General features: G+C 28.3%; 2 protein-coding genes across 2 annotated transcripts; both read right to left on the reverse strand.

Moving 5' to 3' along the window:
* Positions 1-3,392: 3,392 nt before the first annotated feature.
* On the reverse strand, positions 3,393-4,162 carry LOC113386836. The gene is made up of 3 exons (XM_026624597.1): positions 3,931-4,162; positions 3,601-3,864; positions 3,393-3,541 (listed from the first exon to the last, which is right to left on the reverse strand). Exons 1-2 carry the CDS (start codon positions 4,036-4,038, stop codon positions 3,616-3,618), a joined length of 357 nt encoding a protein of 118 aa, XP_026480382.1. The 5' UTR covers positions 4,039-4,162; the 3' UTR covers positions 3,393-3,541; positions 3,601-3,615.
* Positions 4,163-5,020: 858 nt separating this feature from the next.
* Positions 5,021-15,989, reverse strand: LOC113386860 (heat shock 70 kDa protein cognate 5). Its single transcript, XM_026624622.1, has 13 exons — positions 15,744-15,989; positions 15,522-15,577; positions 13,333-13,423; positions 12,202-12,383; positions 11,829-12,137; positions 9,085-9,247; positions 8,690-8,867; positions 8,498-8,622; positions 7,696-7,864; positions 6,620-6,901; positions 6,358-6,545; positions 5,764-5,904; positions 5,021-5,323 (listed from the first exon to the last, which is right to left on the reverse strand). Exons 1-13 carry the CDS (start codon positions 15,840-15,842, stop codon positions 5,240-5,242), a joined length of 2,067 nt encoding a protein of 688 aa, XP_026480407.1. The 5' UTR covers positions 15,843-15,989; the 3' UTR covers positions 5,021-5,239.
* Between the last annotated feature and the right edge of the window lie 733 nt (positions 15,990-16,722).

Raw genomic sequence — 16,722 nt, forward strand, 5'->3', positions numbered from 1 at the left:
TTTTCAAAGCAATCGTACTGCTTTAACTACATAAAGACGAAATATCGAAGCGCGTAAGGCCCGCGTCGCCCTCTAACGCGTAAACATTGGTACGGAACCCATAGGACTGTAAACCAAATTTATACTTATTGTTAAAATCTCTATAAAATATCTGATAATTTGATGTGCATATGTCTAATGATCATTTTTGACCGTTCTCTCAAAAACTGAATTACAATTTTTGGTTCTTTTTGTCCCGAATCTTCGTATTATTATTTTAAAATAGCTTCAAAATTTTTTAAAAACTTTAGAAAATAGATTTTTGAAAAATTCGAAATTGTTGAAAAAATTTACCTTTTTTGAAAATTTCGATTTTTTTATATATCGAGGTTTTTTTAAAAATTTTGAACATTTTTTCGAAGCAATCGCGCTTTACCCAAAATCGGCGACGAACATTTGTACCCGTACACACACACAGGTATTTTTTGGGTATGCCACCAAAATGTTCAGAAATTTTTAAAACGTAAAAATATGCAGAAATTTTAGACTTGAGACCTTTTAAATGATACCCCACACGACATATATGACGCTAAAATGTTTCGACACTTTATTTGACCCATCGTACTGTATATTGTTCAGTCACTGGTGCATTTATTTATTAAATATCTAAGTAATTAGTAAATTCTAAACGGTAAGTCTGTATTTAATGGAATATTCGACACATTTTCACAAAATTAAACTATCTACAATATTGCCTAATATTATAAGACCCTACAGCAACTCGGTATACTTTGAAAATAGAATTTATTGTTGTAAAATTGTGACCTTTCAAATGATACCCCACACGATATATTTGACACAAAACGTTTCGACCCTTTATTTGACCCATCATTGCACGCATTTATTTATTTCATCTCTTGTAACTTCTGAACAGTACGTCTGATTTAAACGCAATAATCGACAAATTTGTGTAAAATTAAATTATCTACAATATTGTCTAACATCATAAAGCCCTACAGCAACTCGATAGACTTTAAAAATAAACATTGTTGTCGTAAAACTATTCTCGGTACTAAATTCACCTAAAGCTCGCCGAGACCTTTCAAATGATACCCCACACGACATATTTTACGCGAAACGTTTCGACACTTCATTCGACCCATCGTACCCCGTACAACATGCATTTACTCATTAAAAGTCTTGTAACTTCTAAACGGTATGTTTAATTTAAATGCAATATTCGACAAATTTGTACAAAATTAAATAATCTAAAACTTTTCTCAATAGCAAAAGTTCCTAGAACAACTCAGTATACTGGTAAATAGCAATTGAATGTCAACATGTAATCCTGGCACGTTTTTTTTCAATACGAGTACAAACTTTCCGAACACTTGGAAGATCTACAAGATCTGCAAGAGCTGGAGAGCATTTCCATGAATATCTTCTTTCTTTAAGTTTATGGTTGTACTTACAACGCTTGTATTGATAATTCTAATTATTTTAGTTTGATAATTAAGTGTATTTAATTAACATTCAATACTATGTCATTCAACGATGATTTTATGAGACATCGATATTTTTTGGGTTTTTTTTATATAAAATCATGACATACCTAATCTAACTTGGAGCTAATTTGCTCCAAGAGCGATGTATTAAAATTTGCATTAGAAAAATTAAAGTGTATGATGATACGCCGTGTTTAAATTTACTAATTCACCTAGTGTAAATAAGGTTTGCAACACCTGGCCGTCCCTGCTACTGGGTCTCGTTTCTACCTGAAACCTTTTTAAAAGGTTCACACAAAGGACGATTTGACAATTGCATATATTTCATAAACATAATAATGCGCAAATTTATATGTATACATAAAATATATATATATATATATATATATAAAGTACATATATATATATATATATATATATATATGTGTGTGTGTGTACTTCGAATCACAAAAAATTAAATGCAGTACTATATAAATTTAAGATATATATTTATTTATTATTTTAACTTTTAGGTGTTTAAATTATTTTTGGCTAACACATCAAATACATTTATCAATTTCGATGACAAACGATTCAGAATAACTTGAAACGCCTGAATGCACAACAAATACATGGACATTTTGACAGTATTCAGTATGATTCATTAGCATAGTGTATGGAGCGTAACACAGCCTTGCCATAACATTGGTCTGTTGTGAGATAGAATGTGAAAATAGAAATTCTTGTTTTAAAATTGTTCTAAATACTATATTTTTATAGAGCTCATCGAGACCTTTTAAATGATACCCCACATGACATATTTGACACAAAACGTTTCGACACTTCATTTGACCCATCGCACTCGTACAACGTGCATTTATTTATTACATCTCTTATAACTTTTAAACGGCTCGTCTGATTTGAATGCAATTCGACAAATTTGTACAAAATCAAATAATCTAAAACTTTCTCCAATAACAAAAAATCCTAGAACAACTCGGTATACTTTAAAATTGCAATTAAAACAGAAAATTTATGTCACAACCAAATTGATCAATTTGAAAAAAAATTGATATATTTAGTTTAAGAGAGGGACAACGCTGACAAGGAAATTTAGAAAAAAAATCGTAACATGTCATATTTGAAACACATAAGCACACATACTTTTTTCTAATTTTGGTATCAAACGATTCAGAATAAACGGAGACGTGCTGATTAGTTTTGTTGCGTGCACAAAAATAGAAAACGAGTTTTTGAGAGAACGGAGCATCCGATTTGAATAATTCAAAAAACATTCAATTAGAAATGATTGGGAGAAGAGGTGATTAGTTTTTGGCAAATGCAGATCCAGCCGTTTTGGAGATACCGAGCTAAATGTGGAAAAAAGTGCGGTTTTTGAGAGAACTAAGCACCCGATTTGAATGATTCAAAAAACTTTCTGTTTGTATTGAAAAAAAACAAAAAATTATTTCAATTTTTTTCAGAAAAATATTTCAGATTTTACTTTTACTTCTAGCTAAAGTTCTAAGGCTTGCTTATATACTTCAAATAAATAATTTTAACTTTGCAATTCAGTTTATATAATTCATAGAAATATGAGATAAGGTCCTGCATTTTCAATTCGATTGATTAAGTTTTGTTAATATACTTTTCTGTAAACATATATAAGTTACAGTACTTATAATAATCTATTTGAAAACGTTTAATATTCCTTGTACGGGAAGTTCCAGCAATTTACATACACCTCTAGTTAATTATTTTATCTATCACTTTACTGCAAATTTCTTTAAAAAATTATTATACATATTTATATATAACAAAGTAAAACATTTGCAAATTGAAAACAAATGTATAGAAAAGTTTATTAAATCCTCTTTTTATATTATAAACATTATAAGAGTACTCTTATTAGTTCACTTATTTCTAAAATTATTAATAATATTAATGCTATCATATTTACAAATTCAATGTCAGTTTAAAAATTAATTGTTAAAATAAATGTATGTATATATTTTTAAAATCGTCACCTAAAATAAGTAATTTTTTACATTTGGCACAATAGCAGTGAGACCACCGATCTGCAATATTCACAAAACAATTAAAACTAACCTAAAAAATTAAATAAATCAACACCTACCTTATCTCCATCCATTTATTTTTGTAACAACAAAAACTTGTATACATGTCTTCGTGTACTGCCAATTCGAATCTTGTCACCACTCTTGACGGAACACAATTCGTGTTTAAACATTTTCTTATCATTTAAAAAAGTGCCTCCGATGCTTCTGTCAATCAGGAACCATGAATTCTTCAAGCGATCATAAATGAATCTGCAATGGAAGTCTGATATTGTGATGTCGGGGATCACATGGTGGTTTTTGAGGTCTCTGCCAATTGTAAACTGAAAAATGATAATAGATATAAGAATAATGTTGTATATGTATATAGGTATATTATAAATACTTACTATGGAAGTGCTTAATATAATTTTGATGTCTTTGCTTTTTAAAATAGCGACATAACCCATTGTGTCTACTGAACTGGTTTTAGACAATTTTCTCATACGTTCAGACATTGTAACTTCAATTCATACAATTACAATATTGTTTTAGATTCACCACAATTATTTAATGCCACTAAATATAGATATTTTGAATATTTTATTCTCTTGCTCGAGATTTTACAAATGATTTAGCGAGCTGTCAAAAACACTGAACGGCCATAACGGTCTCTTTCGAATTATAACCAACTTCATGCTTGTGCAACTGTCAATTTTTGACCGCTAAATTCAAAAGTTGAATTAGACATAATAATAATAATTTATATATTATAATTCGCATATAGTCACTGTGTTTTACATAGTGTGATAATAACTCACGACATTTATACACATTTTCGCACAAAATATTGAAAATATAATTTAAGACATTGAGACAATAAGAAAACTAACACAAAAAATATATATAGTGAACGGCCATAACGGTCTCTTTTCAATTATAACCAACTTCATGCTTGTGCAACTGTCAATTTGTGACCGCTAAATTCAAAAGTTGAATTAGATATACTTAATAATAATTTATACATTACAATCCGCATGTAGTCACTGTGTTTTACATAGTGTGATAATAATTCACGACATTTATACACATTTTCGCACAAAAAATATTGAAAATACAATTTAAGGCCCTGCGCATTAGGAATTTGATAAGCTTAACATTAATTTAATGATTCTATAAATATATTTTATTAGTTTTAATGAAATAATATAAATATTGATTTTGCAGATCAAAAATAAATTTCATTTCATATTCTCACCACTACAGTTTCACATATTTTCAGAATGAGTACTTATTTCCTATTATCCTTTATTACAAATCAAACAACCACATAAGTATTTTCACTATAACTGTATTTGGCTTACAATATTTTGTTGGGGGCATTTTACATCATTCAAACAGCACAGGCACACAAGCAAAGCACAAGACAACAATCTACCACAATTACATCATTTATACATTTTTCATCTTCTGTACATTAATAATCCTCCTCAAAAATTCCATGACAAAGGCCCGCATACTAAAAACAACACTTGTTTTTAGTAAACCGAGAACATATTAATGTATCTCTTAATAATAATAATTAACAAAATCAAAAATAGTACTATGTGACAATATGTACAATAAAAATAACTTTAAATCTATTTGTTTTTTTTGTAATGATATATAAAAACTTTTTCTAGTCTAGTCGAATGTTGGTATTAATACGAGACGGAGACTTTAGTTCTTCTCTTCCTTCTTTTCTTGGCTTTCTTCGGAGGCTGTTTCGGATTTGGGGGCTGAGCCTTCTCGGTCTGCGGCCATCTGGGAAAAAAAAATATTATTAATACAAATGAAACTTTAAATAATAGTAATAGTATGCATTTGTTTTCCAAATTATATGTCATTTAATATAGAATTATAAGTTATGTATTAATATAAGTTACAAATTAAGTTTACCTATAACATCTGTAATTGTATAATTGAATTGTATAAATACAAATATATAAATAGACAAAATAAATAGGAAAATTATTCATTGCAGAAGTTAAATCAGAAATGTAATAGAAAAATAAATAGATAATAAAAAGAAAAATTGATGCGTCAAAATTATTCATTACAAAAATTAAATTCGAAATTCGCGCGCGCCGTAATGTTGATAAGTTCATGCTGGTAAAATTTGACAGTTCCACTCCACAAAAATTGCTTGAATATGTTAAAACTAAGTGTTTTATTTAAACTATGTCTTCCAATTATAAACTTACTTTTTTGTATGCCATCTCAAACAATTTCAAAGACTGCTGTTGTAGTGATGATGTCGTCTTGCGGATTTCTTCAGGGTCAACATTGTCCTTATTTGCTAACATTTCTCGTACTTTCTTGATTTCTTCTCTCAGTTTTTCACACTAAAATTGAAAAATATAGTGATAAATGATAAATGAAAGAACATCAAATACATGTTGAGGAAACGGTTTGGGCGATTGTCTCAGAAAAATAATGAAATAGAAAACCTAACCTAGAAACCACACAAATGTCAAAAAAAAAAAAAAAAAACTATTGTAGATAACAGGGTCTTTCTGACACAGATTCATAACTTTGGTATGATTCAGTAGCATAATGTATGCAAGTTGAAGCATAACATGGACTTGCCATAACAAATTAAAGGATTCAGAATGACTTGATATGTCCAGAAAACAAAATTATCAAGTCTAATGTGGTTCAAGAAGTTAATTTATATTATATTAATGAAATGTATATATAAAATATGAAAACTGTTTTCATAATCTCTCATAACAGGCACTTCTGTCTGAGATATGAAAATAAAATAAAACAAAAATCACTTAATTTAATGTACTAACCTCATCCTTGGGTAATTGGTCCTTAAATTCTTCCATTTTAGTCTCAGTGTCATGTACAATGCCCTCCGCCTGGTTCACAGCCTCAACCCGATCCTTCTTGACCTTATCGGCTTGTGCATACTGTTCAGCATTCTTAACCATGTTCTCAATTTCGTCTTTGCTCAAACCACCAGATGATTGAATCACAACTAGGGCACAAAAAGGTTACCATTATGGTTACAGTTATAAAATTGTATCTCTTCACAATTATCCTTTATCTTACTTTGTTGTTCCTTTCCAGTGCCCTTATCCTTAGCCGAAACATGTACAATACCGTTAGCATCAATATCGAATGTGACCTCAATCTGTGGCACTCCTCTGGGCGCTGGTGGGATTCCTACTAATGTGAATTGTCCAAGTTGTTTGTTGTCGGATGCCATTTCTCTTTCGCCCTGATGTACTTTGATTTCTACTTGTGTTTGACCGTCGGCTGCTGTTGAGAACACTTGGCTCTTCTTGGTTGGGATTGTTGTGTTGCGGGAGATGAGACGGGTGAACACACCGCCTGAGATAAAAGATAAAAAGATAAATGATAATTACAAGAAGTGATAATTATTTGTTTGATAGATAGATAGTCATTGTAGGTTAGACTTACTTGTGGTCTAATTTGTGCAAAAACCATTTAATATTGTATTCATTTAGTAGTTCTTTGTATTTATCAAAAAAAAAAAATTATTAGCAAAAACCTTGCAAGTTTTAAATTGAATTTAATGACATAACATAAAACATCTTTTGCAAATAGTTGAACAACTGTCAAATATTGGATTTACAAATTATAACTCCTTTCGCAAATATATTATTTAAGAACAAAACTTTTTCAATATATTATTTTTATCCAATATTTATCCAAAATAAATCTATAAAATGCTTTCTATTACACTAATAATAGAGAAAATCATTGAAGATTTAAAGTTAATTTAACCTAACACAATTTAAAAAAAAATTAAAGATGGCTGAACAACTGTCAAATTTTGGACTTACAAATTACAACTCCTTTTGCAAATATATTATTTAAGAACAAAACTTTTGCAATACATTATTTTTATCCAATATTTCTTCATATTTATCCAAAATAAATCTATAAAATGCTTTCCATTACACTAATATTAGAGAAAATCATTGAAGATTTGAGGTTAATTTAACCTAACATAATTTAAAAAAAATTTAAAGATGGCTGAATAACTGCCAAATATTAAACACAAACATGAATCATTTTAAAAGGGCACAAATAGTGCTAAAAGAGGTTAGTAGGTTAATAAATAAAGTATTAGTTTTTTATGTTGTAGGTTTTTTACTTACCAAGAGTTTCAATACCCAAAGACAAAGGTGTGACGTCAAGCAACAAAACATCGGTGACATCACCGGCCAATACACCACCCTGGACAGCAGCACCTACGGCTACGGCTTCATCGGGGTTCACTGCACGTGATGGTTGACGGCCAAAGATTTCTTGAACTGTTGATTGAACCTGTACAAAAAAAATAAAGTTTATAATAAAAAAAAGATTTTTTTTAAAATATTTTCTCTAATAAATGAATAGTTTCTTTAATGGATAAGTAATTTCATCAATAAATTCATAATTGTCCATAAATTCAGAAGTAATTTTAATAATAATAATAATAATAATAATAATAATAATATAAGACACTTAAATTTGTTAAAATATCATAAAATAACCTAAAATTTGTTAAATAAAATAATTATATTGTAAAAGTATTGTAAAGCTTATTGAAATACTTATTAAATTTTTAAAAAATACTTGCAACAAACAAACTAGTTATATTTAAAAATAATTAAAATTAACTAAATATAAATAAGTTTATAGTAAATAAATTAAATGAAAAATAAATAAGTAATAAAATAGCTAATAATTAATTAAATCATATTAAACCTATAAAATATTGACTTAAGCCTTATAATATTATACTGCTTGTAAAATTAATAAATAAATAAATAAATAATTATTAAACAAATATTTTAAACAAATTCAAATCAAAGTTGATCTCACGTCTGGTTAACTTAACTTTTAAGATTTTACTTAAAACACGTAATAACCATCACAAAAAATAAAATTCTGTTACCATCATTGTAAATCTTTTACCTTAGGCATCCTGGTCATTCCACCGACCAGCAAAACCTCTCCAATATCGGCCTTGGAGCACTCAGCATCTTGCAAAGCCTTTTGACAAGGTGATATTGTCCTCTTGATTAAATCATTGACCAAACCTACATACAAAAATATTAAAAAAAACCGTAAATATCATCCATTTTCTATTTATCCATTATCAATTACCTTCCAATTTACTCCTGGACAATTTAAGTGTCATGTGTTTTGGTCCTGATGCGTCCATTGTGATGTAAGGTAAGTTAATATCGGTTTGAACGGATGATGACAGTTCAATTTTGGCTTTCTCAGCAGCCTCCTTCAAACGTTGCATTGCCATCGGGTCTTTTGTTAGGTCAATGCCTTGCTAATGGATAAAAAATACAGAAAATTAGATAAAATCAGATTAAAATTTAATCCTAGTAAAACTTGTAATCAATAAATAAGGTAAATTGAAATTTTTAAATGTATTACTAATTAATAAAATACAAAATAATGAGGAAAAAAGAAGGAAATAATACAATATAATAAAAAAAATTATTACTGATTAACAAAATTTGTTGTGCATGTTTTATAATATTTACCTCTTTTTTGAATTCAGAGACAAGATGGTTGACTAATACATTGTCAAAGTCTTCACCTCCAAGGAAGGTATCACCATTTGTTGATTTAACTTCAAATACTCCTTTTTGGATTTCCAAAATTGAAATATCAAATGTACCGCCACCCAAGTCATATACAGCAATACTAGAACAAAGAAAAATACATAATTTAATCTTTTTTAATCAGTAAAAAATCAAAAGTGTGTTGAAATATCTAAAAATTGTATCCACAATCAAATTAAATAGCTTGTAGTGCCAATTGACCATTTTATGATACCTTTAGACATTGCAACTTCGATTTACACAATTAAATGTGTATACAATACTTTTTTAATTACTCTTTAATGCTACTAAAAAATATTTTGTCTATTTTATTTTTTTTTCCTTTGATAGTTGAATTGCGAGCTGTCAAAAAAATTAAACGGCGGCCATAACGTTTTTTATTAAACATTTGCTAACTTCATGGTCGTGCAACTGTCAATTTTGTAAGCGCCAAATTCAAATGTTAATAATAATTTATAATTTATTATATAATTTATAATTTATTATAGTTCTCATATAATTAGTGGAATGATAATAAAACATTTATAAAATTGAAAGAAAAGTTTTGAAACTAAAATAAATACCTACAAACTAAATTACTAAAGTAATTTTTAAATATTAAAAATATAATTTAAACCGTATTTTCTGAATTTAATTCAAGCTAATTTAATCATTATTAAATGTGTGTAAAATTGTCAGTGAGATATTAAAAGTGCTTAAATATATACAAATAATTCCACAAAATATAAATTTAAAAGTACAGACACAAAAACTTAATCCAGAGTCTTGTGCCACTTTATTATTTAAATTTAAATTTATACAAATTTGGAAAATTTACTTCTTTATTTCTAATAACACACTTGTTATTACTCACTAACAACTTTACAAATTTAAAAGCCGTCATATTTCATTCTGTATAAATGCAAATCTTATATATAAAAATGGATCGCAAAATGTGTTGGTAAGCGCATAACTCAATAACGCCTGGACTAATTTGGCTAATTTTTTTTTTTAAATGTTCGTTGAAGTCCAAGGATGGTTGTTACGGCGAGAAAAAATCGAATAATTGCCAGGAAAACCCTAAAAACAACCCTTTTCTTTTTTAATCGAGTAGGCAACGAACTTTGTAGAAAAAACAATGTTCTATGTCATGACATTTTGTGTAGTTTTTGATAATCTAATTTTTAATATATAAGGTTGTCAAATATCTCCCTTCCGCTTTTTTGCTCCAAGACAAAAGAGATATTTGACAAGTTAATATTTATACAGACATAGAAATCTCTTTCCATTAATTAACGAGCTATATTGGCAGCCAAACACATTGATGTAAATGAATTAAATTTCAAAATTCAAGAACAAATTACCGGCGAATCAGTTGATTCGGCAACTAACCAAGACGATCCACCGAAGTTTTTAAACTCGCTGGATTTGGTAGGATTGTCACCTCACAATCTTCAATTAAAGGTTGGATCGGCAATTATAATGTTGCGAAATATCGACCAACCGCGCCTTTGCAAGGGCACAAGGTTAGCGATAAAAAAAACTACCAAACAACGTGATGGAAGCAACTATATTGAAAGGATAGTATAACGCAACGTGCATCCCAATGATTCCGACTAAGGTGCCATTTGAGATTAAACGACAACAGTTTCCAGTGCGTTTATGGTATCATTAAGTGTTTGTGGTATTAATTTGGAAAACCCATGTTTCTCACATGGAAAATTGTACGTTGTCTGTTCCCGTATAGGAAAACCATCAGATTTGTTTGTCTATGCGCCAGGAAATCAAACAAAAAACATCGTTGATCACAAAGCACTACAATTAAAATTGAACTGATTTTTGAAGTATGGTTTACATGATTAAAATTACTTACTTTTAAATGCTTATAGTGTTTTATTTAATTATTTTTAATTCACGCCGAATTATTACCAGGGTGACGGTTCTGTTCAGGATAATTTTTTGCAAAGAATAGAAAAAAGGTGGAAACAAAACACCGCCACATTGCACATTTTTTTGACAGGACAAAGTCTGTCGGGTCGGCTAGTTTTATATAAATTTGCATTTTTTTTTTAAATATTTAATAAATTTTGAAATGATTTCTTATTCATTTTTATCAAAGAATTTGATTAAAAGTGAATTCATATTCATTTTTATGAAATCATTAGATTAATAATGATTTCCTTATTATTTTTATCAAAAATTTAGGATAATAATGATTTACTTTAATTACAATCAAAGAATTAGATTAATAATGATTTCATATTCATTTTTATCAAAGAATTAAAATCAATTGCAGATTAAACAAAATTCAAATTCAAATTTAAAATATATTAAAGCTGTCAAAAAACTGAACGGCCATGATGGTTTATTTAACCATAACCAACTTCATGGTTGTGCAACTGTCAATTTGAGACCGCCAAATTCAAATGTTAATAATTGTTGAATTATCTGATTTTATAATAATAATTTATCATTTATTATAATTCTCATAGTCAAAAAGCATTGAAAGTAAAACATTGAAACATATTGCAAAATAATAAACTAAATTTTATTCTATATAGGAAAAAATTCCTGTTCTTTTTTATATCAATTATTTGAATAATATTCACCAATTCAATATTTTTTGAATAATTTTTTTTATGATAATGTTACTTATTTCTATTACGTATTTTTTTATCACTTACATTTTATCCTCAGTCTTATCCATTCCGTAAGCCAAAGCAGCTGCAGTCGGTTCATTAATAACTCTCAAAACATTGAGTCCTGAGATTTGTCCGGCATCCTTTGTAGCCTGTCTTTGTGAATCATTAAAATAAGCAGGTACAGTAACGACAGCATTCTTAACCGGTGTATTAAGATAAGCTTCAGCAGTCTCTTTCATTTTAACCAAAACAAAGGCTCCAATTTGACTTGGAGAGTACATTTTGCCATCGGAACCTTGTACCCAGGCATCGCCGTTGGAGGCACGGACAATTTTGTAAGACAGATTTTTCCTAAAGTAATTAATAATTAGTACATCACTAAATTTATACCAGTAGTTGTATTTTTTATCCTTACATGTCTTTCTTTACTTCAGCATCATCGAAACGTCTGCCAATCAAACGTTTTGTGGCGTAGAAGGTGTTGGCCGAATTTGTGACTGCTTGACGTTTGGCTGGCATGCCTACCAGTCTTTCGCCTTCTTTGGTGAAGGCTACGTGTGATGGGGTTGTTCTGGAGCCTTCGGCATTCTCAATTACCTAGAGAAAAAGAATTACATTAATAATAGTTATTTCTTATTCATTTTTATCAAAGAATTAGATTAATAATGATTTCTTGTTCATTTTTATCAAAGAGTTGGATTAATAATGATTTCTTATTCATTTTTATCAAAAAATTAGATTAATAATGATTTCTTATTAATTTTTATCAAAGAATTATATTATTAATAATGTCTTAATCATTTTTATCAAAAAATTGCATTAATAATGATTTCTTATTCATTTTTATCAAAGAATTGCAATAATAGTGATTTCTTATTCATTTTTATCAAAGAATTGGATTAATAATGATTTCTTATTCATTTTTATCAAAGAATTAGATTAATAATGATTTCTTATTCATTTTTATCAAAGAATTAGATTAACAATGATTTCTTAATCATTTTTATTAAAGAATTAGATTAATAATAGTTATTTCTTATTCATTTTTATCAAAGAATTAAAATCAATTGCAGATTAAACAAAATTCAAATTTAAATTTAAAAGATTTTGAGCTGTCAAAAAACTGAACCGCCATGATGGTTTATTTAACCATAACCAACTTCATGGTTGTGCAACTGTCAATTTGAGACCGCCAAATTCAAATATTAATAAATATTGAACTATTTATTTGATATTTAATTTTACAATAATAAAATATGATTTATTATAATTCTCATAGTCAAAAAGCATTGTAACAAAAACATTGCAACATATTGCAATTTAGTGTAACTAAATTTTATTCTATATAAGAAAAAAAATCCTGTTTTTTCTTATATGTAATAATTGTTGAACAGATTTATTATTTATTTGAATAATATTTACAATTTCAATATTTTTTGACTAATTCTTTGATGTTAACAGAGCAAAATATTTGACAAAGCCACCAAATCACCTAAATTTCAAGTCTAACAAATAAATTATAAATAATTCACTAATTAAAACTAACCTTAGCTTGTTTACCCTCCATAACAGCAACACAAGAGTTTGTTGTACCCAAATCAATACCGATAACTGCTCCTTTAACTGTGCCATCTGATCTAAAATATAAAAAAATTAAATTAAAACAATTTCTAGAAATATCAAAAAGATTGTGTTATTAACTTTTTAATGCACTTTTATAACAAGGCAAGATCACAAATGGTACAAATCCTTCTCTTTAATACACAATAGTGTGTTTGTAATATTTTAACTGTTTACAGATTTTCTATTAGTATATTTAACTAATTTTAACAATTATTGGTTCAATGTGCATGCAAGGATAAATTAAAAATGATTTCTTTAGAAAATTTGTTGTATTATTGATAGTAGTTAAAATTTTGAGGTTAAATGAGAAAACTAGCACTAAACTTTTGACAAATTACACAGAATTTACATGAAAACAGGAAATTCAAATATATATTTGAAAAACATATTACCTTCATTTAAAATTAATAGAGATTTAGAAATATATGAATATTTAGAAATAAGAAATGAGAAAACTAGCACTAAACTTTTGACAAATTACACAGAATTTACATGAAAACAGGAAATTCCAATATATATTTGAAAAACATATTACCTTCATTTAAAATTAATAGAGATTTAGAAATATATGAATATTTAACTTAAAAAGTATAAGCATTGAAATTGTGTAACTAATAATTTACTAAATTCACCATCAGAATTAACTGATGCAATATTTTAGAGAAATTACATTTAGAGTATTTGTTTCAACACAAATTTTACAAATTGACACTTTGTATGACGTGCAATAAAGGCCAAAAGTACTATGAAAACCTTAAAAGTAGTCTTGAGGATATGAAAACAATCCTGTTTCAAATCAGAATCAAATTTGAGTATTTCAAACTCAAAAAATGATACATTTGTGCATTAGAAAACATTAATATGCCCAATTTTTAAAAGAAATTACTACAAATGGACTTGGAGTTCGTACTTGATTTCTAAAACTTGTCACAGTTGATTTTTAAAACCGTAGCAATGGTTTAAAGTACTATGGGGGCCTCAAAATAAGTCCTGAGGTCTCATATTTTAAGTCAGAATCATATTTAAATCTTTCAAAATGCCTAAAGTCAATTTTGTAAATTATAAAGAAGCTCAATACAGCAGATGCATTTGAAAGAAATTACTGGAAGTTATGTTCTAAAAAAATGTGTTTGCAACATTGACAAAGAGTTCTTATTACAAACTAAACAATACCCGAGGAGTACTAGAAACTTGCTACAGTAAGATTTAACACATTGTGCACTACGAGAGCCTCAAATTAAAAGTCCTGGGCACTATTGTTTTAAGTCAAAATTCATTCTAAATCTTTCTTGAATACTAGAACTTGTTACAGTTGAATTTAAAACCGTAACAATGGTTTAAAGTACTATGGGGGCCTCAAAATAAGTCCTGAGATCTCATATTTCAAGTCAGAATCATATTTGAATCTTTCAAAATGCCAAAAGTCAATTTTGTAAATTATAAAGAAGCTCAATACAGCAGATGCAATAAATGAAAGAAATTACTGAAAGTTTTGTTCTTAAAAAAGTTAGTTTGCAACATGAACAGAGAGTTCTTATTACATTCGGGTATTAAACAATGCCCGAATATTAGAAACTTGATACAGTGAAATTTAACACATTGCGCACTACGAGACCTCAAATTAAAAGTCCTGGGCACTAATGTTTTAAACCAAAATTCATTCTAAATCTTTCTTGATTACTAGAACTTGTCAGAGTTGAATTTAAAACCGTAACAATGGTTTAAAGTACTATGGGGGCCTCAAAATAAGTCCTGAGGTCTTGTATTTCAAGTCAGAATCATATTTGAATCTTTCAAGATGCCAAAATGAAGTATAAAGAAGCTCAATACGAAACCACAGCAGATGCAATAATTTAAAGAAAATGTCAGAGGTTATGTTCTTAATTAAAGTTAGTTTGCAACATCGACAAAGAGTTCTTATTACAAACTAAACAATACCCGAGTACTAGAAACTTGATACAGTGAAATTTATAACATTGTGCACTACGAGAGCCTCAAATGAAGTCCTTGTTTTAAGTCAAAATCCATTTTAAATCGCCATTACATAAGCACGTTCAAAATCTTAGGTTAAATCACCTCACTTACATTTAAAGTTTATTAAACACAACTTACTTATTTCTAATTTGTGTAAATCTTGACTGACAGGCCGGCATAAATGATGCTGTTGCCTAAAAAGTAGAAAGAACATAAATTAACACTTAAAGTACAATTGTTGAACACACACGTGAAAACGTAAAATGTAATAATAGAAACATATATGTAAGTATAAATATACATGTAATCAATTTTATACGTGTTATCAATTGCAATTATCCATTATCCCTTATTACTTACATTTTGTAGCAATGTCGAGCTCCTTCTACTCGTAAAATCGCAAGTGATTCCTGAAGAGGCCAAAGCCTTTCGGCTGACGATTCTTGCGGCACTCAACATTTTCAACTATAAAATAATACAGGCAATTTATTTAAGATGTTTTAATTGATTATTTAAGTGTAAAAAGGATGATGCAATCTATAATAATCACTGCACGCGCACGACTTTAATACAAAACGCACAAGGGAAAGAATTTCTTTTGCGAATGACTGTACGCACGGACGAGACTGAAGTTCGCACGGCGCTTGCGCAAGATGTAGTGTTGCCAGATGAAACAGATACGGGGAAATGTTCTAGAAGGTTGGAGAAAAGACGGAGCGGTAAATTTAAAATGGCGGGGAAAGATGATATATAAAGTTTGTGAAAAGTGTTCAAGAGGATGGGAAAAGATGTATAAGGTCAGTGTTTTACTATATTTATGTTTTGAATTGTGCAAGTAATAAAGTTACTAAGTATAGTATCTGAAATCATGCGTTTTAAGTACTTTTACATTAATTTTGAATTGACAAAGTGTTTAAAACAGACGTAATTGAAACAAAACTACAAACCAATAACAGTATAATAATATATTAAACGAAACGAATAATTTTGCATAGCACTTTTACAATGTTTTTTCATACTAATACATGATTTTGTTTTTATTTATATTATTTCATTAATGTAGCTGATTTTTAAAGTCTTAAGAAACTTAAACAAGATGGACGCTTTTGACAGTTTAGCAGATATTTTTTTTAAAAATTAACGTTGAACGACTTGTAATGATTTATCTTAAATACACAAATTAGTTTATAAGTTTTGTTTATTTACATAATTTCATTAACGTGAGGTGCAATTTTTAAATTCGTATTAACAAAATTTTATTTAATTTAAGTTTAAAATTATTACAAGAAAACAAGATGGACGCCTTTGACAGTTTAGCAGTTATTAAAAATTTAACATT

This window comes from Ctenocephalides felis, unplaced genomic scaffold (genome assembly GCF_003426905.1).
Source record: "Ctenocephalides felis isolate EL2017-DRISC unplaced genomic scaffold, ASM342690v1 CF-g0.4_SCAFFOLD_03571, whole genome shotgun sequence".
In the NCBI taxonomy this organism is placed as follows: domain Eukaryota; kingdom Metazoa; phylum Arthropoda; class Insecta; order Siphonaptera; family Pulicidae; genus Ctenocephalides; species Ctenocephalides felis.